The following is a 24,227-nucleotide window of genomic DNA, read 5'->3' as shown; positions in this document are numbered from 1 at the left end:
TTTATTACCCAATGGGATACATTGGCTAATGCCCTTATTTAATATGCTCTTAAAGCAAACCCATCTCTCCTCCGTATTCTTTGTTCCTAATATTTTATCCCAATTTATGCCTTTTAGCAAGGTTTGTAGTTTAGGGAAGTTGGCTCTTTTGAAATTCAGTGTCTTTGTGTTCCCTTCATGTCTCCTATTTGTGTGATTTATACTGAAACTAATTGACCTGTGATCGCTGTTACCTAAATTGCCCCATATTTCCACATCTGTTATCAGGTCTGTATTGTTGGTAATCAATAGATCTAGTAATGTTTTATTTCTAGTTGGTGCGTCTACCATCTGACCCATAAAATTGTCCTGCAAGACACTAAGGAACTGGCGAGCCTTAAATGAATGCGCGGTTCCCTCCGCCCAGTCTATGTATGGATAATTAAAATCCCCCATTATGATAAGTCTTCCTGAAGAAGCAGGTCTATCCTGTGAAATGCGTAGAAGCATATAATAAAGGTGTAGGAGGACCCCCTACATAAAATATGAAAAGCTATAGCATGCGTGATGGGCAACTCATAGTGTGGTCCAATACAACTAAGAGTGTCTCTTCACATTTCATATGCAGTGCTATATTCAATGCTTTAAAAAAAATTGCTTTACACACACACGCTACTAGCCAGGCCTTAAGAGTTACCTTCGGTTCACAGCTGTGTTTCTTTTAGTGCATTTTGCAGAAACACACTACAGTCCATTTAACATGGTTTCCTATGGTACACGTTCACATCTATGCATTTTGCAGCTGGTGCGTTTTTTGGAAAGGGTCGGGGACTTTTCTTTTCACTGCTCCGCTTTTCCCCCCTTTAAGGGTCACCATCTCACACTCCACACCACATTAGCATTATATGGACCACAGGGAAGATACAAAAATGCTCAGTGTAAAATCCTTTATTATTATTAAAAAAAAAATAAAAATTCCACTATAAAAAGGGTAACTCTACTTTCGTGGGGAAAAAAAAAAAAAAAGCAAATAAAGTAAAATAATACAGCATATACAATTGCAACAAGTCATATTGTAATGGAATGTTATAAAAAATTACCTTTCTTTTTCAATCTGCAGCATCTCTGGGGATGGAGCTGCAGGAGTCTAGTGGATGCCATCTTTTCTTTCCAGTGGATACTTTCAGTGTGCACATGCTGTATCCAAGCACTAGCGACTGAGATAATCCTCGAATTGTCCACTCCTGGGATGTGGACCACAGAGATCGCTGGACAATTAGTTTCCGTCCATTAAACCCATCTTGGTATAAAGAATTTATAAAACCAAAAGAAAAACAAAAAAAAACAAAACACCATGTTTATTCATCCAGCATACACCCCCCCCCCCACCACAGGATTGAGTAAACTTTTTTTCTTTTTTTTTTGGGGGTTTTTATAAATTCTTTATACCAAGTTGGGTTTTAACCATTCTCTACTCTATCTGCCTGTATCATAATTATACTGGATTTATATAGTGCCAACAGTTTGCGCAACACTTTACAACATGGAGGGCAGACAGTATATTTAAAATACAATTTAATACAGGATGAATCAGAGAGCCCTGCTCGATGAAGCTTACAATCTAAAACCATATCCATTACAATAGGTGTCTGGGGCTACCTGAAGGTAGCCGCAAACCAAAAAATGACAGAAAGTCTCCTCTTGGTCATAACCCCTCCTAGTTAGGCAAGATTTCATTTTTTTTTTGCTAGTTTTGTGGGTAATGGTTGTGTTAAAAGCCATCTTGGTATAAAGAATTTATAAAACCAAAAGAAAAAAAACACCATGTCTATTCATCCAGCATACCTACCCCCCCGGAAGATTTTTCCACTGTTCCTGTGATGGTCAAACTCAAAATGTAGTATTTTACCTAATTTTCAGTTCCAGTGACAATGGTTACAATGACAAATAGATGGAGTAAAGGCTACAAAAAGCAAAAGAATCTTGATAGGAGATCCTAACCCTTCCCCACACTGAAACAAAAAGTTTTAGCTTTAGAATTGTGGTTAGACGTTCACAAAAGACTGATTGCCAATGTCAGATCAAACCGCATACATTTCACATAAATAACACCTTCAGAATAAGTTGACAAAATTTATTTTACCAAGCTGAACACTGGAATCCAGGAATGTTTCTGGCACATTAGTATTAGTAGCAATAACCTTATAAAATAAAACAAAGCCTACTGGGAACGACACATAGCATAAAACGGTTCTGTTTAATCTGGGACAGTTAAAAACGAGAAAGAAATATATACAGATTATGACCTAAACAACAGTTAAATTAACATTTCTTTCTACTATCAATATAAGATTAGATGGTCATAAATTAACTTTGGACTAAAATCTGTTTATTAAAAGTGAAACAGTGCCAAAAAATTTACCCTTCAGGAGGATTAATACAGAGCTCATGTTTAAGTGATATTTACAAAACCAGGTTTGGATCCCAATGTTACACTTGAAGTGCACGGTCTCCAGGGAAATACTTCTTGTTCAGTCAGACATCATGGTCCAAAACAGTTGCACTTAAATGGTGTATAAATTCTGAACTACATAGAATAAAAAGGAACAGAACCATTTTTTTAAAAAGTCAATATCCTCCACATAAAACCTGCTTTAAAATAGAAACATTTGGCAAGTAAAGAAAATATGTGGCGATGTAAGATGTCATCGGATCATAGTAATGTCAGTGGAACACCATATGTAACCCAAGTCCATTTCTTAACGGTGCGCCGTGTTAAAAAGGTCTCCATATTATAGAACACATATACAGAAAAGTTAAAATGGCAAACGCCAACTGCTATGTGGTTTTCCGAAAGCCTTTCAGAATAGGGTATATGTTCTCAAATGCTTCATAGATCTCGGCTCGAACTTTAGCACCTGGAAAAAAAAATTAAAAAAATCAAAGCCGGTTATGCTATTGTATTCAGAAAACTGAAGATCACATTGCAAGGGCTGCATTACAGCAAAAGTTGAATGGGTTAGTAAACAAGTTACATTCATTAAAATCGCAGAATAGATACATTTTTCTGGTTTAACGCAACCAGCAAGGTTCACTTTCCAAAGCCAGATTTGGTTTCCATGGGTTGCTGCTCATCAGTATTCCCTGTGCTCATAGTACACCTGTTTCTAGGTCACAAAAAGCGACCACCCCCATCCAACCCTTAGGTACACAGCAGACAAACTATGCTACCAAGCAGTACCTTCTAATCTACACAGCGCCCATTTCATTGTTCAGGTTGCTATACACTTTAAGTCAGTCTGTACTTTTCCCATGGTTTGCAAAGCAATAAGGCTTCTTGCCTGTAATAGCTTACCTGTGCTGCCAGGATTAGTTTACTATAACTCCTAGAAATTATGTGATTCCCCACAACCAAAATTTTGACCCTCCAGCTGTTGAGGAACTGCAGGGTCCATAAGGCATTGCAAGACTCCAAAAGCTACAACCACGACTCTCAGAAGCAAAAAATGGAATATTTAGTTTTGTCTTAGCTAGAGGGCCAAAGTTATCTACCCCTGCGTTAACCACTTCGCATCCAGGCCAAATCTGACACTTCTCTCCTACATGTAAAAAATAATCATTTCTTTGCTATAAAATTACATAGAACCCCCAAACATTATACATTTTTTTTAGCAGAGACCCTAGAGAATACAATGGTGGTCATTGCAACTTTTTATCTCGGACGGTATTTGCCCAGCAATCTTTCAAACACGTTTTTAAAAAAAAAAAAAAAAAAAAAAAAACACAGTTTTTGCGTGCAGGGGCACTTAAAAAAATTTGACACTTTTAAAAAAAAAATTTTAATCAATCACTTTTATTCCTATTACAAGGAATGTAAACATCCCTTGTAATAGGAATATGGCATGATACAACCTCTTTACAGTGAGATATGGGGTCAATAAGACCCCACATCTCACCACTAGGCTGGGAGGCCTAAAATAAAATAAAAAAACGATCACCGCTTCCCAGCCGAGGTGGCGCCGTTTTTTTGAATGCAGAGGCCAGGCGTGACATCATAACATCGCGCCCGGCCTCCGAACGATCATAGAGACTCCGACGACCATCTGGTCCGCCGGAAATCTCCATGGTCAACATCCGGGGCCGGCGGATCCACTCTCCAACTCATCGATCGCTGAGGTGAGTCGGTAAAACCCCCGGAGGGCGGCGGGAGGGGGGGACACGTCCCCTTTCGCCGCCATTAAGAACGATCAAGCGGCGGAACAGCCGCTATGATCGTTCTTATGATGTACGGAATCACCAGCTGAAAATGCCGATATCTGATTGATGTCTGTAGCCTCAGGCATCATTCAGATATAACCCCGGAAAGTCGAGGCCGTCATATGACAGCCTAAGGATATCAAGTGGTTAAAGCAAGCCTGTACTTTGCTTATGCTATATATGGTAACTGTTCTGCTGCCCGTACTTGCCTTCCTGTAATGCGGCCCGATTAGCTGCCAAAGCTTCTTTTGACTCCTGTGCAAGTTTTGACTTTTTGAAAAGTCATTTTTTTACAGATGTAAAGAGACACTGTCAGCATATCTATGCAGGGTAAAGGGACGTTGTCCCTGCAAGGAGGATCACCTAAGCAACATATTTTCACCTTGCACGCGCTCCCTGCTCCTCTGCAGCAGATGCTGAAATCAGTCAGTGAGCCAGGGGAGCAGTTATATCACCGTGCTCAGGGCCTAGCCATAGTTCTTTCGCTCGGAAAGAAAAACCATCTGGTCTTCGGGAAGAAGCTCAAGACCCATCTCTTCTGAAGACTCAGATGGACACTGGCGGCAAAAGCGTCTTGAGGCGTTTTAGTTTGCATATGTAGCACTATACAAGTTACTCATTCATTCATAGTCTAAGTCTGGGCACAGTCACAGGAGGAGCAAGTCACATGCTCCCCTATACACACAAGTACTAACTATACTTACCAGCTGTGCAGGGGCAAGGAGCTGCAAAGTAGCGTAGGGAAGGAGTGTATAAGGGAGCTGGGGGATGCCCTTTGAAAAGACACTGTCACTTTACCCTGCAAGGGAAAGGTGACAGCATCCCTTTAAGCAAGTCTGACACCATAGCTAAGATTTTCACTTTGCAATAAAACTTACTTTGCTAGCATGACCAAAGTATAGGCTTACTGTAAAAAAAAATCCTGCAGGTCTTAGCACCCCAGCTATCACAAAATTTTGAGGAGAATAGTAATTTCAGAATAGATTTACAGAGATTGAGGGGGAGAGATTTACGAAAACTGGCGCACAAAGAATCTGGTGCAGCTGTGTATAGTAACCAATCAGCTTCTAAATTCAGCTTGTTCAGTTAAAGTGGTTATTTTATTATAAAAAAAGCTTTACAAATATGTTATACTTACCTGCTCTGTGCAATGCTTTTGCACAGAGCAGCCCGGTCCTCTTCTACTGGGGTCTCCCGCAAGCACTCCAGGCCCCTCTTAGGTCGGGTGCCCCCACAGAAAGCAGTTCTCTGTGGGGGCACCTGTACATGCTTGCTCCCGAGCCTCGCTGCTGTATCCACTGACAGACAGCTGGACTTGGCCCTGCATCACAGGATTTGATTGACAGCCTCAGGAGCCAATTCTAATCTGTCCATTGAGAGAGAGACAGTGGCTGGAGCCACTGCACTCTTGCACATCACTGGATCAGGCTCAGGTAAGAAAAAAGGGGGGGTCTGAGGGGGAGCTGCAGCACAGATTTTTCACCTTAATGCTTAGAATGCATTAGGGTGAAAAACCTTATGGCTTTAGAACCACTTTAAGCTTTGGCAATAAAACCTAGAAGAGGATTGGTTACTATGTACCAGATTCTGTATGCACCAGTTTTTGTAAATCTCCCCCAAAGACGAGGCTAGGCTGATGTCACCTGATTGCATGACACGCTATGGTTTTTTTTTTTACAAGGCAATCTGCTCTGGGAGAAGTGTGGAAGCTGCCATTACTGATAAACTGAAAATACTCTGATAACTACTAATCCTGTAATTTAAAAAGAAAGTAATGAATTCATTGGAATTAGCATAACAGGCAGAGCACTATTTAAGTTTTGGCGACCTCCATATTTGCTCAGTACAGGTTCCCTTTAAAAAAAACCTGCACCTATCCCTGGAAAACTATTAGCAAAAATCTGATTGAGAACCCTATGCCACTCTCGTATTCAATACATACCATGGATCCAAGAGTAGCTGCTTTACTAAATTGACAGGATAAACATGCTCACAGTAACTGCAAGCACCTGAAATAAACAGCAGCAGATTTTTGCAACAGCTCTGTCTAAATTACACATGGTAGAATTAAGCAGAGAATATATTTCCACTATTTCCACCTGCTCCATTATATTCCCATTTAAAAAGGACAAGCAGTTCAGGGTCCTGAGGAAGCCCAATCCTGAATTACACAACCCATGCATCATAAATTAAGGTTTTTAGTTATGAGGAAAATGATCCCTACATTGTACTAATTCATCTGAAATTTTTTATAACAACTTACCCGTCAAAACAACTTTTCCAGAAACAAATATCAGGAGAACGATTCTTGGCTTAATCATTCTGTAAATAAGGCCAGGAAATAACTCTGGCTCATAACTGGGGAATGAGAAAAAGAAATGGAGTTGTAAATGAAGAAAGGCTATAAAAACACATTATCTAAACAAATGGCAACCACCCCAAACTATAACTATCCTTGGCAGCAAGGAGCACATGGCGGGGAAATGCAAATCAAAAAAATCCCCAGCTCATTTACCAGCCAGCCTCCAACAAACCCAAAACACCCCTGTCAAACAGTTCATGTTTAAAAAAAAAAAACAACAAAAAAACAAGGGGTTTGGTCACACATACACCTGCAAACTTGTGTAAGCCACGTCAAGGCACCCCAGTGTACTGCGATTCTAACTAAAATTGAGTCTCCCAAGTTGGCGCACATATATAGCAGTGTACAGATTAAGGGCAGGTTTGCCTGGAGGGAACCCACTCCTCCTTAAAAGATACAGGGACACACAGTACACCCAGCAAGGCACAGCTGAAGGTATCCAGTACGTGTCCGCACCAATTCAACCGTACAAATGGCAACCACCCCAACTTATAACTAGCCTTTACTGCAAGGAGCACTTGGAAGACTCTCAAAATTATAATTAGGACCACAGTACACTGGGGTGCCTTGACCTGGCCACTGCAGCCTACGCATGTTTGCAAACGTGTGTGACCAAACCCCCTTGTTTTTGACGTTAACTGTTAGACAGGGTCAATTTGGTTTTGTTGCAGGATGTCTGGTAAATGAACTAGGCATTTTTGATTACCAGCAAATTGTCTGCATGTTATTCAAAGACTCGTGTAACATAACCACATACACGCATTGCTGAACACGAAAAAGGCGATTATTAACCACTTGAAAACCTGGCTTTTCCTGGCACTTTGTTTACAGGTTAAAATCTGCATTTTTTTAGCAGCGACCCTAGGGAATAAAATGGCAATCGTTGCAATTTTTATGTCACAAAGTATTTGCGCAGTGGTTTTGCAAACACAATTTTGCGCATGCTCGTGGAATGGCGACAAACTACGGTACCTTAAAATCTCCATGGGCAATGCTTTAAACGCCTTTTACAGGTTACCCGTTTAGAGTTTGAGGTCTAGCTCTAGAATTATTGCTTTTGCTTCAACATTCATGGCGATACCTCATGTGTGTGGTTCGAATACCACTTACATATGTGTGGGCGACTTACGTATGGGTTTGCTTTTGCGCACGAGCACGGAGGGATGGGTGCATTTTAAATTATTTTTCTTTTGTCCCTTCAATTCGTTTTTTGGGAGGACGTCCCCTCCCAACGCTTTTGAGAGCGTTCCAGCGGCTCATGAGCCGTTCAGACCTTAGTAAGAATAGGACGCAATAGGCATGAAAGTTTTTGAAGCCCCGACCCACCTTTAGCTTCCACTTTTCTCTGTGCCTGTTATGTAGTGGAGCTGCAGACACTCCTTTCTATTGATGTCAACTTTTACCAAGAAATGTGGATGCTGCCATATTGAGTTTTTTTGGCTTTTATATTTTTGTGGATTTATTGACCAAGTATACCAAAGAAAAATAAAAAATTCACGGTTTTGGACTAGTTACTCAAAAGTGTTGATGAAAGAGGATCAGCATGACAGCTGGCAATTAGCATTTGCAGAAAATGTCAGGACTGATAGTCTCCATGTGTCTGCTCAGGCAATGCTTCCCTTAAGTGTCAATAAATCTAAATTTATAAAAACTGTCAATACATGCTATAGTACATTATGTGCATACTCACCTAACCACTAGAGAATTTGTTTTCTGTAGATAGCAAAAAACCTGGTTGATCCTGCCTTTTGTTGTCCCTCCCTTGTTGTTTGTGTCCCCACTGCAACTTGAGAATGTATAGATAAGCTGTTTCCATATCTACTGCACATGCTCAGTCTTCAGCTCCCTTCTAAATGGTTAATTTCCTTCTTTTTTGCATCCGAGTAGTGCATATGCCAAGTCACACATGGGCTTAGACAATGGGATAAATGACATTCCATTTCCCACTCCTCCATGCCCACATATTGCTAGTCACTATGGGGGACCAAAGATGGAGGCATCACCTCCTGGTTAGTTCCATACAATAGACATAGGCTGGAGGGGAACAGCACAGCCTGTTGATTGACAGAACCTCCTACAGATATATCTTTATTATTGCCATTTTGAGTCTCTAGTTGGAAAGCCTTTATGTCATGTGACTGGCACAGCCAATCATAGTCCAAACATCCCGTGCTGAGGTATACAGCATATGTCTACATTCTACAATATAGCACTCACAATCAATTTGGAGACTGGTAGTGGAACAAATCTAGATTTACTGTAGACACTTTGTTTTATGGCTTGCTTGTTCAGAATTAGTGGCAGTGGAAAATTCCTTGTCTCCCTACTTCGCATAATTGGGCTGATATAGCAAAAAATAAATCCCATCTCAAAATTTGTACTTTGTTATTGCATTTAATGTAGCACTTTAAATTTATTGCATAATATCACACAAAGCCAACAATGCACAGCCATTAAAGCGATCATAAAGTCACAACAATTAACTGCCAATAAACATTCAAAACATGTTTATACACAATGTTTCTGCTGCTGTTTAAAAATAAAGCTTCTAAATACCCTTATTTAAGTTTGTTGTGCAGCAGTCAAGTATCTTTCCCTTGTTGCTAGATACATCATATAAGGATGTCTGAACTAGCTTCCTGTGTCCGCACAGTGTGGATTGGTGTGTTGGTCACAAGACATAGTAAAAGAGCTTGCCTGTTCACTAAACAGAGTATGTTCAGTACAACTGGCAAGGAGCGATCCACAGATCTGAAGCAGAAGCGGGGAAACAGACAAGGAGGGAAGCGGCAGTGAATGACCGGTTCAACCAAGTTTTTATTATTTTCTAGAAATAAAGTGAATGTGCTAATGATTTAGGGATTATGTATGCAATGTTTATGTGTAAAGCCATTTTAAAAAAGGTTTGGGTTTAAGTTAATCAAAGTTAGTAAATTGCACTACATCTTTACAAAAGGCAGTGCACAAAAATCTTATGTGCACACCGACTGGTATGGTGAATATAATATTGCAACACAAAGTTTGGAATTTACCTGCTAAACTGTTGATGTGTAAGGACCAAGCCTTCTAATCTGATTGGGAACTTCACATCACAGCTCCCTACCATATTTTGAATTTTAAAATCCAGAAACTTTGCTGGAAATCCCAACTTCTGCACAACTCGCGCATACTTTCTGGCCGCCAAGCGTGACTGCTCTTCACTATAAAGAAAAGAAAGCAAAATCAACAATGAGCATGGTTTTTATGGCGGTACCAAATATTTAACATCTATGCGAACTATTGCATCCAATAGCTTTTTTTCCCCTCTGCACTAATATTCTGTATAAACAGCGTGACTCTTTTTTTATTTAGAGCTGTGCTAATCAACTTACAAGTAATAGGGAGGCCCCAAAAAGCAGGCCCAGATGTCACCAAGGGACTGTGATATATATCAGAAGGCTCTCAGAATGCAGATATTTTTTTTTTTTTTTTTTTTTATTATATCTATCTCTATCTGATCGCAGTGCAGACAACATGCAGGGGTAGTTGGAGAGTGCATACATTCTATAGAAGACAGTCAAGAGACTGGGCACAAAGTACATTAGACTGCTAGAGAGCAGTGGCTGTAATGCCACCCGATCACTTCTATGGGTAGGAAAAGTTTGGGTCTCCCCAACTCAGCTTTTTGGGCTGACTAGCTGGAGAAAGTGCTGGTAAAATGTTTGTATTTCTTTAAAAAGGTTACAATAAAATTGTCTTGGAGGGGATTGTAGCCGTATTAGGACCCTTTCACATGGACGGACCAATCGGGTCCGCCTGTCCATTTTTCAGGTGGACCCGAGCGGATCATCCATTGCTCTCTAATGAGCAGCAGATGTCAACGGACACGTGCCAGTTAACACCCGTCGACATGTGGTCCAATCCTGTCCGCTAAAAAAACATCCTCATTCCCCATCTGTCTGGCGGACCGGATGACAGTCAGATGAAAACGAACAGGCGATCCGTTTCCATCCGACAGCCCATAGAGGAAATCAGGCTGTGCCCATTTTCACTTAGCATCAGCAGAGCGGACATGGCCAGTGTGAAAGAGGCCTTAGTGCACTTGCGACAAACAAGTACTGTCCATGATACTTTGTTTGCATGAACATAGTTTTTCAGGACAAGTTTTCGGGCGCGTCTCCTTCAAGGTCTGAGCAGTACTAAGGCACAACAAGACAATCTCTAAGAGAATGAAATTGTCAAATGGGTTTTCACTGGAATTTCAACGTCAGACCCATTTAGCACTCCGTTACAGTAGTAAATTGCTTCAAGATGTAGAATGGCAATCCAAGTGTCCATAGAAGTCCCTGCCCCCCTCATCGACCATGCTAGTTTGTAAAACTATGGATACAATATTCACTATTACAATAAGACCACAGATTAGCATCTCATAAACCAGCGAAGCACAACTTATACAAATACTAAGCATGCATCACTAGTGCACACAGTGCTGCTGCAACCTTTACCTTCAGCACTGTAGCAAGATGAAATTACATTTTTTTTTCCTCCCCAACTTTGACAGGTTGGTGAAGGAGAACAATAGAGAGGAAATCATTCACAACCAAGGAAAACCAACTAAATATAGTTTTGATACAGCTCAAAAAAAAGCACACCTATTACATTTCTGGAACATGAACACTACCTTTTAGCTCCTGTGCAGACCATTTTTCCAGAACTGAATATAAGTGCTGTTGTACGTGGCTCTCTTATTCTCATAATAACAGCAGCAAAACGCTGGAGGGACAGAACAAAAATGTTACAATTAGTAGAATTTTATATTTTTTACAACAGAATTGTTCCAAACCAGTCAACCCCCCAATAACTACAATCACCGGTATACGCTTTCTGAACGATATTGATAAATTTAACCAAGAGTACTCACCTTTGGATTATACTCAGCATTTCGCGCTCTAAGTGCAATTGTTTTCAGATCTAATTTGCAGCCAAGATTGACGGTAGATACTATATTTCTGGAAATAAGAAAATACCCATGATTATGGCATGTGTTACACACCAACCTGGAATAAATATGCAGACCGAGAGCTCTAACTCTACTAGTTGCATGCTTGTTCCAGGTTAATGACTAAAAACACTGGAGGTGAACAAATTCTGTGTCACACAGCAAAGCAATTCTAAACAGAAGCAGCGAGACAGAGTTAGTACGTTACAGCTCAAGTCAAATTCCTCCCTCTGCTGATCTAAAAGTAGCACTGCAACAGAAAGGAACTTGCCCCAACAACTTATTTTGCATCTGAAGGGACAAAAAAAAAAAAAAAAAGAGAAGAAGGTCATCTACAGAGATAAAATTAGCCCCTTACTGCTGTAAGGTAACAGCGTGAAAGAAAAATAGCATCCAACGAAATCCAGGCTCCTGTAGTAGATAGCTGGTGGTTTCTCCTCTGTGCAGCTCAGCAACGCATGGAAAAAAAGGTGAAGTTTTCCAGGTCTAATGCCAGTGTATAAAAGGGAAAGAAAGGGGGGCCCAGATCGTGAAGTATGTTGAAACTTGAATTTAATAGCCCGTTCGTTTTTATGTGAGTACCAAACGGGCTGTTAAATTCAAGGTTTCAACATACTTCACGTAAGGGGCTAATTCACACGAAGGTGCAATTGCACTGAAGAAATCACAGAGTCAATGTTTACATTCTCCGCACAGAGTGCTAACTTGAGCAGCAGTTCAGAGCTTCAGTTTACTCGTCTATATGGACACTACCCTCTTGGAACACTTTTATATTCACTTAAAGAGTTTATTTGGACAATTTTAATTGCGTGCACTTTATCTAAGCAGCTGATATACTGCTATCCTGAAAGTCTCCCTTTAACCATAGTCTATAAAAAAACAAACAGAAAAAATAAACCAGACACACATAAAAAAAAAGAAAGTTGCTTACTGTAACTGAGGTACAATGCCCGAACTTTCTGAAGCAGGAGTGGCTGGGGTAATAGGAGTCATTGGAGTCATGGGGGATGTATAAAGCGGTGTATTGCCGGGAAGTGGCGCTGTTGTTAGAGTCTGTGAGTGGAAAAGTTGTGGGGTCTGTCCTGCCCCCTGAGCAACCTGTTGGGATGTGGACTGCTGGGCCTGTTGCTGCTGTTGTCTTTGTTGTTCTTCCAGAATCGATAAACTATTTGCAGTTTGTACAGGCTGGGGTGTCAAGCCAGTGCCATAGGGCATCATCGGGCTAAAGATGGGAATCCCTGGAGTCATTGCTCCCTATGAAAAAGGAAAAAAAACAGAACATTAGACTAAGCAAAAATTAGAATGCCCCCATTTATTATTATGTCAAGGTTTGTGACCAGTGTTTTTATTTTTATTTTTCAGTTTTTGTGGATGGTCAGTTTGGGCACTGCATTTCTGGAACCCAGCACAAGATGTAATAAAAAAAAAAAAAAAAAAAAAAGTTTTCACCTTTTTCAACAATAGGATTCTTCCGATGCACGCTATAGAATGGTATTGGTTCCCATACACACTGTTGGATTGCTAGATAAAACTTTACTCACTTGTGGAGAGGCCAGACCCTGGAAAGTCGATATACTGTTATTCTGATCCATCTTCTTCCTTGCACCTCTCTCCAAGCTCAGAAAGAAAAATCTTTTTGGCGTTTATATGTAGTTTCAAACCATCCCAAAATCTTCTGAAACTGCAAAAATACAAAAAAATTATAACATAAGCAAAACACATCTGAGTATATCTCTGTGCCCTCTGCCTGCTATTCAAAAGGAACAAATTGAATCTTATTAGTTGAAAAGTTTTCCCCATTCACTTCCTACTTTATAATTTTCTGTCCTTTGTTACACATAACTTTGTCAATTACACACCATTCCCCACACCTGTTACTTTTATAGGTTGGAAATCCTCTCACCTTCTTTTCCTCTCTATGAGGCCACATGCATCACTCATTCATTCCATCTCCCTACACTTATCCAGTCTGGGGGACCATCTGTGTTGGTGTTGCCGCCGGGACATGCCCCCTCAGCTTCGGACCCTGGCATACTGGCTGGTTGGGCGTGTGGGGCCGCGCCGCCTCTGCGCATACATGCTGCAGGTCCATGTTTTTGATGAGTTAATAGTACAAAGTCCTATTCCATCACTACCCATTTATCTTTCTATATCATTCATTACTGCTATCTCCCCAATTTATAGGTGGTCACTACGGTTATGCTCCTGATGAGTGGCTATAAGGCCCCGAAACGACGTAGAGCTTACAACTACCGTTATGTGTACACAATGATCCATCATATGCGTATGAACGTTCCTAATTTATTGTATGTTAATGTTTGCAATATAAACCTGTGTCTGAATGTACTTTCTTGACGACTACAAATTATCATTATAGAGCTATGTGCCAACATATATAGAGCTATGTGCCTTAATATGTAAATATACGAAATTTTGTATTATTTTAACAATAAATTACATTCTTATTCAAATTATACTTCTGCTTCCTTATGCCTCATTCAAAGTCCCGCACCCGTTCTCTCTCATTCTTTTATTGAACCGGGATGGAGGAGGGGTAATGAGCGGCCCCACTATCCTCACGCAAAGTCCCAAATGCATTTTTTATCCTTTTAGATTAAACAAAGCAAATTTGTCAAGTCTTCATTACCAGGAGGAAAACACAATATGATAAAAAAAAAAAATTAAAGACCTTTCCACATGCTCCAGTTAATCTATTCAGTTTCATTTATTTCTGTAAGAAACATCATTTTCCACCAAAACTAAGTAGAACAGGTCTACTGTAGCAATGTTAATTTTGACGTCAAATTTTCGATTTAGTTAGTTAAAGTGATTGTAAAGCTTTGTTTTTTTTTTTAAATAAACAAACATGTCATACTTGACATGATCATCCTCTTCTGGGGTGCCCCGGCGGCGATATTAGCTCCTCCCTGCATCGTATAACCCCCTAGGAGAAGTGTTCTCCCAGGGGGTTACCTTGCGGGCGTGCTCCCGAGTCACTGGACTTGATCGATAGCCATTGGCTGCGCTGCTATCAATCTATCCAATCAAGAGCCTGGCAGAGAAGTCCAGCGTGTTTCCGCCAAGGGAACAAAGGGGGTCAAGTGAGTGAGAAAAATCAGGGGGGGCTGGGGGGCCGGTCACTGTAAGAAGTTTTTTCACCTTAGAGCATAGGATGCATTAAAGTGAAAAAAAAAAAACAAAAAATACAAACAAAAAACACACAAGGTTTTATGACCCCTTTAAGTCAGTGTCTTGACTAAGACGCCATTTTAGTAGACAAAAATCTAATGGGTTTAGTTAAATTGTAATGCATTATTTAAGCATTTCTCTAGAATTGTCAAACTCCTAATAAACTCCTGGAGTAAAAATCTAACATATTATTTTTGGTATTAAAAAGGGGTTGCATGCTATGCATTAAAGTGAAAAAACTTCTGTCACTGACACCCCCCCCCAGCTCCCCCCGTTTAACTTTCCTGAGCCCAGTATTTCCCTCGCCGGAGATGCGCTGTTCCCTTCTGCACGTTGTCTCTGCTCTTGATTGATAGCAGCCATTGGCTACCGCTGCTGTCAATCAAATCCAATGACTCGGGCGCCGGGGCCGAGTTCGGCATTCTGCGTCTATGGACGCAAAAGCTGGACTTGGGAGCGCGCCCGCATGGTAACCTCCCCCCGTCTCCGAAAGAGACCTTCACCTAGGGTCCTAGGGGGTTATATTAGGCAGGGAGGAGCTACGAGCGCCGCCGGGGGACCCCAGAAGGGGCAAAACGAACTGCACAGTGGCCATGCACTATTGCCATTTTATTCACTAGATTCTCTGCTAAAATAGTGTAAGAAAGGTTTCCGCGCTCACGGACCGAGGCTTGCAGCCCCCCCCCTCGCCTTTTTTTTTTTTTTTTACGCACCCTCAAAGGGGTGAGTTATGTTAAAGCGAGTTTATAGATAGGGGCAAGTGGCGCTACCTGTGTTGGATACCGTGTTGGATATATAGTCTCTACTGGATGTGCAAATGTGCACTCTATTCAAAATAAAGGTAAAAATAAGTTATAAATTAATATGTGCCCATTGGGATTAATGTTCCGTACCAGTGTATACAAACAAATAAATCCTTATTGTGTAGAAAGGTTTAGGTACACCCACATCAGTGACAATTGATCAAAAATGTATAAGTAATCTGGTAAACGTCCCCCCTAAATGCGTTGAGGGGATTAAATGAATAAATAAATAAAATAAATAGAAATCCTCCTTCCACCTAATGTGATCATTAACCATCAGTCTGTATACAATTATTAATATAACATCTGATATACGTGTTACCACATTATCTATCCAGCAGGCAGCTGTGCAACTAAATACAGCCTTAACACATTTCATCAGCGTTAAAAAATAACATAGTAATAAGAAAAAGGTGTAAAAAACTTGTGAAAATAGTTATTTAGAACCACATTAAATGTAAAAAATGTAATATAAAAAATGAAAAAAATAAAAAAATTAATTGTGAAAGTCCCAGCATAAAAAGTTCCATATAGTTCCAAATTCAAATATTCTGTGTAAAGTGACTTTTGTGACACCAACAGTTGATATCCAGTGACTCCGGTGCTCCCCCTCAAGAGTCCCCACTCACCAGCTCCATATACCCCTACAGGGGTAATCGGCATATACTATCCAGCACTCGATGGCGTCTAGGGTTCCAGTAAGGTTGTCCCTGGGGGCTTCCACTCCAAATACAGTATATCCTTCAGAACTCCGGGTTCCCCTCATATGAAAGAAACAGGGCTCCCATAGTGTGATAACGCAACTGAATTTTATTGAAAAAATGCTGAATGACAGCAATCAAATTACATAAAAGTAAGTAGTAAGAAATGTTAAAAAAAAAATCCGTACTCCTAAAAGGAGTCAGACTATCACACTGCGTATTGGGAGGTCGAGCCTGGAGGGAAGCTCGTGGATGCAAGCTGACAGCCGAGCGGCGTGCGCCTCAGCTGCGCTCCACACTCTCTCCGACTTCCGCGTGTGATGTAGATATATATATATATATAGATATAGATATAGAGATATAGATAGAGATATATATATATATATATATATATATATATATATATATATATATATATATATATATAGATATAGAGATATAGAGATATAGATAGAGATATTATATATATATATATATATATATATATATATATATATATATATATATATATATATATATATATATATATATATAGTTTGGGGGCTCTAAGTAATTTTCTAGCAAAAAATACGGATTTTAACTTGTAAACGCCAAATGTCAGAAATAGGCTTAGTCATGAAAGGGTTAAGGTACGATCATGCACTACAAAACACAGATTTAGCCGTCTTTATAAATAAAACCAAGTTTCATAAACAAACAAAAATAGTGCTTTTTGACAAACAGAAAAGCAACTTTAAAATATTTCAAAACTTTACTTCTGTAGTTATTGCTAGAAAATTACTTAGAACCCTCAAATATTTTTTTTTAAAGCAGGAGGTCCTAGAGAATATATTGGTTTGCAATTTTATATGTAAAACGGTATTTGCACAGCACATACACACACACGCACAATACATAACCAAATTTTTTATAAAAAATATAAAAGATGAAGTGCTGAGTAAATAGATACCAAACTGGTCACACTTTAAAATTATGCATGCCCATGCAATGGCGACAAATGACGTAAATTGCATTAGCCATAGGCAACGCTTTCAAAGCCTTTACAGGATACCACTTTAGAGTTTGAGGAGGACTGGCGCCAGAATTACTGCCCATGATCTGACATTTGCGGTGATAACTCACGTGTGGGACGCTCGCTGTCTGCGTCTGTGCGGGACCAAAGCGCGCGTTCGTCATCTGAATTGTTCTAGTTGCATTTTAGGCGACTAAAATCTCCAGTACCAAAATAAAAATGTCAATAAAAATTAGCTATTACCTATGCAATGCATACCAGCACATTATGCCTTTACCCTGCGGTTTATTGTGTTCTCAGGAATGGACAGAGTAAAACTTTGTAAAAGCCCCACCATCTCACCCCAGCACTAGTCCTTCTGCTGCAAATTCTAGAATTGGAAAAAATATAACAGCGGAATTTTCTTTTAGGAGGGACACAGCAGCAGGATGATGCTGGGAAAACAGATTCAAAGACTTTGATCAGCCAAATTGCCCAAGAAAAAGTAAACCTAAAAACAATATATAGTGTATGGATTGGTTAACCACTTCAATACAGGGCACGTATACACCTTCCTGCCCAGACCAATTTTCAGCACCATCACATTTTTTATGACAATTGCGCGGTCATGCGACACTGTACCCAAACAAATTTTTTATAAATTTTTCCCCACAGATAGAGCATTCTTTTGGTGCCATTTGATCACCACTGGGGTTTTTATTTTTTGTGCTACAAATAGAAAAAAAACGAATATTTAGAAAAAAAAAAAAAAAAAAAGTTAGTTAGTCTGTTACAAAACTTTGTAAATAAGTTGTATCTTTCACTGATGGGGCAGTACTGATTGGCACTGATGATGAGGCACTTTTATGCCTGCACTGATAGGCAGCACTGGCAGGCACCCCTAATGGGCATTGATTGGCATCCCTGGTGGGCTCTAGTGGGCTTACCTGGTGGGCATTCTTGGGGGGGGGTCCGCTGATAATCAAATCAGCACAGACCCCCCCCCCATCAGATGACAGCCAATCGGCTCTGCTCTACTTGTGCCTGTCAGTGCGAGTGGAGGAAAAACCGATACACGGCTTTTCTTGTTTACACCGTGATCAGCTGTGATTGGACACAGCTGATCACGTGGTAAAGAGCCTACGTCATAGGCTCTTTACCTCGATTGGAGATGCGGTGTGTCAGACTGACACACCACCGATTGCGACTTATCCTGCTGGACGTCATATGGCGCCCAGTCAGGATAACAGAACCACTTTTCGGCCATCATTTTGCTATATGGCGGGTGGGAAGTGGTTAAAAGCTGATCTCCATGTGCGGAGCCTCACGCATGCTCAGTAGGGTTCCCGGCATGAAGCCAAAAGCCACACTGCCAGTTTCCCTAACTCGCAATGGAGGCGGCATGCACCCGACAGCTAATGGAAACATCAGCTGCGGTGCCTACATCGCTGGACTCCAGGACAGGTAAGTGTCCGATTGTTAAACGTCAGCAGATGCAGTATGTGCAGCTGCTGGCTTTTACATTTTGGAGCAGTGGGTGGACCTGCAAATCCTTCCGGGGCTGAAGTGGTTAAAGTATGTTATATAGCACAGTGCTTGTGTTGTGTCATTTGGCCCCCTGTAATACCTGGCTGATCCTGCCATTTTCTACCCTGCCCTCTCTGCGCTGACTCTGATCTATCAGGGCTGCTGAGCCCTAACACCAGAGTCAGTATGTGCCTCCGTCATCCGCATCCCTGCTCTCTCCTCTGACAGTCTCTCTCCTTTCCTCTCCCTCCCTGTCATGAGATCACCTTCCTCCCCACCCCTCCCGCCTCTATTCAGCTGCATAATGCAGCACATATGAAAGGAATCCCATGCAGATATGCTGCCATTAATGAAAGTGTAAATGTTTGTTAGAAATGAACAGGGGAAATACCTTTTCTGACACTGCAGCCACATGATTCCCCTGTGCTGGACAGCATTGCTCTATGGAGAGAAGGGGTGGAGATTATCCTGTGACATCAGCCAGCCAAGGGGAATCTTGGCCCCTCCCACTTCTCTGCTAAGAACAAGGCTGGGCAGCACAGGGGGATCATGTGACCGCGCACAGCTGCAGTGTCAGAAAAAGGTATTTCCTCTGTTCATTTCTAACACTTTCATTAATGGCAGCATATCTGCATGGGATACATGTAAAGTCACTTTAGTGACTTTAAACACTTTAATAGAATATTAAAAAAAAAAAAAAAAACAAAAAAACAAAAAACAAAAAAACGTACCTATTGAAATGTGAAACTTGTACTTTCTTTTTTCTGCACATATGCTGAATTCTGGGTCCAACTTGACAGAAGTGTACAGGGTTGCAGCAGCAGGGCAAGGTACAGGGGGCAAGCAGAGCACGATTACATGAGAGCAGGACCCAGGATTACAGGATAGACTTTAAACTGACACTTAGAAAGCACGTCAGTTTTCAAATTGAGTAGCGAGGCTCCAGGGAGCACCAGTAAATGTTGAATAGCGATTTCAGCATATCAGACTTGTGTCCATAAAACATGAACAGTTGGACAAGTACCTGGCTCTGAAAAGCCTTGGAAGCAGGACCTAGCAAAACCCTGAGTATAGCGTACAACTCAGATTGGAACAAAGTACCAGCTATAATCATTTGTAAATTAGTTTCCAGCACCAAAACATTCTGGGAACATGACTTGGTGGTGTCCCAGATTTTCTGCCATTGTTTTGGCTCCACAGTGATATTGAGATTGGCTTCCCATTTATGCATATAAGCATGATGAGGGGAGGTGGAACCAGTGAGAAGCAAGGGGATCCAAGCCCATGATTTTCAAAACCTGCCGGGTCTCGCCTTTGGTAGGGAGAGGGATCATAGACAAAATAAAATGTTTAACTTGTACATAGCAGAACATTTTGGTTTTAGGCAATTTGTTATGTCTGTGGAATGACAGCAAGTTTTAAGTTAGTACAATGTCAAAACGCATGGGGGTCTTCCCAACCCAGCCAGAAAGCAGGATTCTTGAGAAAGAACATTAAAGCTGACCTTCAGTCAGCTTTTCAACTTTCCATCTCCTGTTTCTTGTCTGGTCATTAGCCTAGGCTTATGACATCATGCACAGCTCTCTCTGGAGTGTGTGTGTGTGTGTGTGTGTGGGGGGGGGGGACATTTCTGCAGCATATTTGGCAAGTACAGAATCACAGTATAAGATAATATGCAAAGTGGTTGGAGGGAAGCTTCAGAGTGGCAAAATTATGTGAGTAGATTCCAGTTCCTCTTTAACCACTTGCCTACTGGGCACTTAAAACCCCTTCCTGCCCAGGCCAGTTTTCAGCCACTCTTTGAATGATAATTGCGCAGTCATGCAACGCTGTACCCAAATGAAATCTTTATCATTTTTTCCACACAAAAAGCTTTCTTTTGGTGGTATTTAATCACTATTTGGGTTTTATGTTTTGCTAAGAATAAAAGACTGAAAATTATGAAAAAAAAAAATAGTTTATTATAAAATTTTGCAAGAGGCTCCTATTAGCTGTGGGAGTGGTCAGCCTCTCATTGCTTTCAATGGGGCTTCTGCCCACAGCCAATCACTGGGAAACCCCTGTTGAGTCTCAAGCACTCACTAAAGGGTCCCATCCGCAAGTGTGAATGGGGCCTAAATGAGCATTTAACAATTCCAGACTTCAGCTTTAAAAACAGATGACCTTGACCAGAGGGTGCCTGCCATTATTGAGAAGGGACAAATACCCATAGGTCATGAGACAGGCTCAACCACTGTCAATTGTAAGCATATACCCTGATCCACCATAACATTATGACCACTGACCCGTAAAGTGAACATTGATTATCTTGTGACAACGGCATCTAAAAATGGGTGGGATATATTAGGCAGCATGTAAACATATTACCCCTGAAGTTAATGTGATGAAAGCAGAGAAAAGAAAAAAAAAAAAAAATATCGGCAAGCGTGAGGACTTGAGTGACTTTGACAAGGGCCAAATCGTAATGGCTAGATGAGGTTAGGTCAGAGCAATTTCAAAACTGCAGCTCTTGTGGAATGTCCCTGGTCTGCAGCGGTCAGGACCTACCGAGAGTGGTCCAGAGAAGGAAAAGCAGCAACAGGATCACCGGCAACCAAAGCATATTGATGCACGTGGGGAGCGAAGACTAGTCCGTGTAGTCCAAATTCAATAGAAGAACTACTGTAGCTCAAATTGGTGAAAAAGTTGATGCTGGATCTGATAGAAAGGTGTCAGAACACACAATGCATTGCAGTTTGTTGTGTATGGGACTGTATAGTGGCAGACTGCCCATGCTGACCCATGTCTACAGCCAAAAGTACCTACAATGGGCACATGAGCATCAGAACTGGACCGCAGAGCAATGAAAGAAGGTGGCCTGGTCTGATGAATCAAATTTTCTTGCACATCATGTGGATGACGGGGTGAATGTCCATCGCTTACCTGGAGAAGACATGGCACCAGGATGCAGTATGGGAAAAATACTAGCTGACGGAGGCAGTGACCTGCTACTGACATCTTGGTGCCGGATACCACAGCTTGCTTTCACGGCTCTAGCGGTGCCCACGCCTCCACGGCTCTAGCGGCGCCCACGCCTTCACGGCTCTAGCGGCGCCCACGCCTCCACGGCTCTAGCGGCGCCCACGCCTCCACGGCTCTAGCGGCGCCCACGCCTCCACGGCTCTAGCGGCGCCCACGCCTCCACGGCTCTAGCGGCGCCCACGCCTCCACGGCTCTAGCGGCGCCCACGCCTCCACGGCTCTAGCGGCGCCCACGCCTCCACGGCTCTAGCGGCGCCCACGCCTCCACGGCTCTAGCGGCGCCCACGCCTCCACGGGTCAGGGCTGTTTTGGCGGCACAAGGCAGACTTACTCAATATTAACTGGATAGTCATATTATTATGGCTGACCGGTGTATAGGTCTGAACAGGTCACTACTTTGTGAATGACAAAACCTACAAAGTCCACCTGGGGCTGTCATGGTGAAGGAGCCATGGACTGGGAAGCACAGACTCCTGCTATCAAGTAAAGTTGAGCCCAGGTCTACTATTGTCTGGCTTTAAACCGAATGTGAGTGAAAACAGAAATGTAGTGAGCAGAATGTGCTCTATCTAGTGGAATGTGGATGGACCGGGGGAGGGAATAGGATGGGCTCCTTATCACCCAGCACATGAATACTGTCAGATAAAGTAATATGCACCCTGTTAAGTACGCAGCACTGTCTATCGTTACCTTCCTCTCCTACTGAGCCCGGGCTCCCCGCACCGCTCCGAACCTCTCACACCATTCCAGCAGCGCCACTACCCACTGCGCATGCCCCAATACGCCGTGTTCCCTCAGCCAATCAGCTTTAGCGATCTAGCCCCCTTCCGTCACATGCTACCCTTCCCCGGCGCTCTATTATGACCCGGAAGTTCCGGTTTCGGCTCAGTAGTACTGGCAGTAAGTGCTGGTCATTTCGGGTTGTGAGGGAGCTATATGTATGCGCAACTTTTATTTATTTTTCTTTTTTTAGGGGATCCTTTATAGATACACATGTGTGTATTTGTGTAGCAGGGAGACTTCACATTACAGTCCCCCTTCACATCAGTGTCCTCACCCCCCCCCCCCCCCCCCCCCTTCACATCACAGTATCCCTTCCCATCAGTGTCCTCAGCCACCCCATTACATCACAGTCCCATCTTCACATCCCAGCCCCCTTCATATTAGTGTCCCAAGTCCCCCCCTTTACATCACAGTCCCATCTTCACACCACAGCCCCCTTCATATTAGTGTCTTCAGTCCCCTCTTTACATCACAGGCCACTCCATATCAGTGTCCACAGTCCTCTCTTCACATCATAGCCCCCTTCATATTAGGGTCCATAGTCCTCCCTTCACATCACAGTTCATTTTCTATATCAGTGTCATCAGTTACTCCTTCACATCACAGTCCCCTTTCACATCAGTGTCCCCAGATCCCTTCCCACCATATCAGTGTCCTCTGTCTCCCTTCACATTACAGTCCTTCTTTACATTAGTGTTCTCAGTTCCCCCCTTACATCACAGTCCCCCCTTCATATCACAGCCCCCCTTCATGCCACAGTTCCCTCTTTACATCACAGTCTCCCTTTCATCAGTGTCATAACCCCCCCCCCCCCTTCACATCACAGGCCCCTTCATCATCAGTGTCCACAGTCCTGTCTTTATATCATAGCCCCCTTCATATTAGGGTCCTCAGCCCCCCCTTTACATCACAGTCCCCCTTCACATCAGTGTCCACAGTCCATTTTACATACCAGTGTCATCAGTTACTCTTTGACATCACAGTCCCCTTTCACATCAGTGTCCCCAGATCCCTTCTCACCACACTCCCCCCTTTCCATCACAGCCCCCTTTCACATTACAGTCCTCCATTCACATCAGTGTCCTCGTTCCCGCCTTCTCATCAGCGTCCACTCTTCCCATCACAGTCCCTCCTTCATATCCAGTCCCCCTTCACATCAAATTCCCCTCTTCACATCACAGTCTCCCTTCACATCAGTGTCCTCTGCCCCTTAACATCACAGTCCCTCCTTCATATCAGTGTCTTCAGTCCCCCCTTCACACCACAGTCCCCTCTTTGCATCAGTGCCCTCAGTCCCCCTTCACATCACAGTCCCTCCTTCATATCAGTGTCCTAAGCCTCCTCGTCATTTAGGTAGTTCTTAGGTAGTAATTCGTTCTTTTAAAGAGCATGTAAACCCCACATTTCATATTCCTGATATGTGCCTGCTGTACCATATACTTGTATAAAGGACTATCCTGTTCTCTTTGTATTACTTCCTTTGTGTGAAATCCCTGGTGCTCCTGCCAGTCCCTCTGCTTTCCTATCAAAAACTGACCACACTAAGTAGAAGAACACACCATGGTCAGTTCTCTAGCAGCAGTCTAGCTATGCTGGGAACTCAGGCTTCTCTGCTTCAATGATAAGACTTGTCCTGA

General features: G+C 42.1%; 1 protein-coding gene across 1 annotated transcript; it reads right to left on the bottom strand.

Moving 5' to 3' along the window:
- Positions 1–2,098: 2,098 nt before the first annotated feature.
- On the bottom strand, positions 2,099–22,795 carry TBP (TATA-box binding protein). The gene is made up of 8 exons (XM_073628011.1): positions 22,498–22,795; positions 13,118–13,257; positions 12,508–12,830; positions 11,499–11,586; positions 11,259–11,350; positions 9,631–9,798; positions 6,500–6,594; positions 2,099–2,897 (listed from the first exon to the last, which is right to left on the bottom strand). The coding sequence occupies exons 2-8, from the start codon at positions 13,166–13,168 to the stop codon at positions 2,818–2,820; spliced, it is 897 nt and encodes a 298-aa protein (XP_073484112.1). The 5' UTR covers positions 13,169–13,257; positions 22,498–22,795; the 3' UTR covers positions 2,099–2,817.
- Between the last annotated feature and the right edge of the window lie 1,432 nt (positions 22,796–24,227).

Source organism: Aquarana catesbeiana, linkage group LG04, assembly GCF_042186555.1.
Source record: "Aquarana catesbeiana isolate 2022-GZ linkage group LG04, ASM4218655v1, whole genome shotgun sequence".
Taxonomy (NCBI): Eukaryota; Metazoa; Chordata; class Amphibia; order Anura; family Ranidae; genus Aquarana; species Aquarana catesbeiana.
Note: the sequence above shows the minus strand (reverse complement) of the source record. Positions and strands in the feature narration are given on the sequence as shown.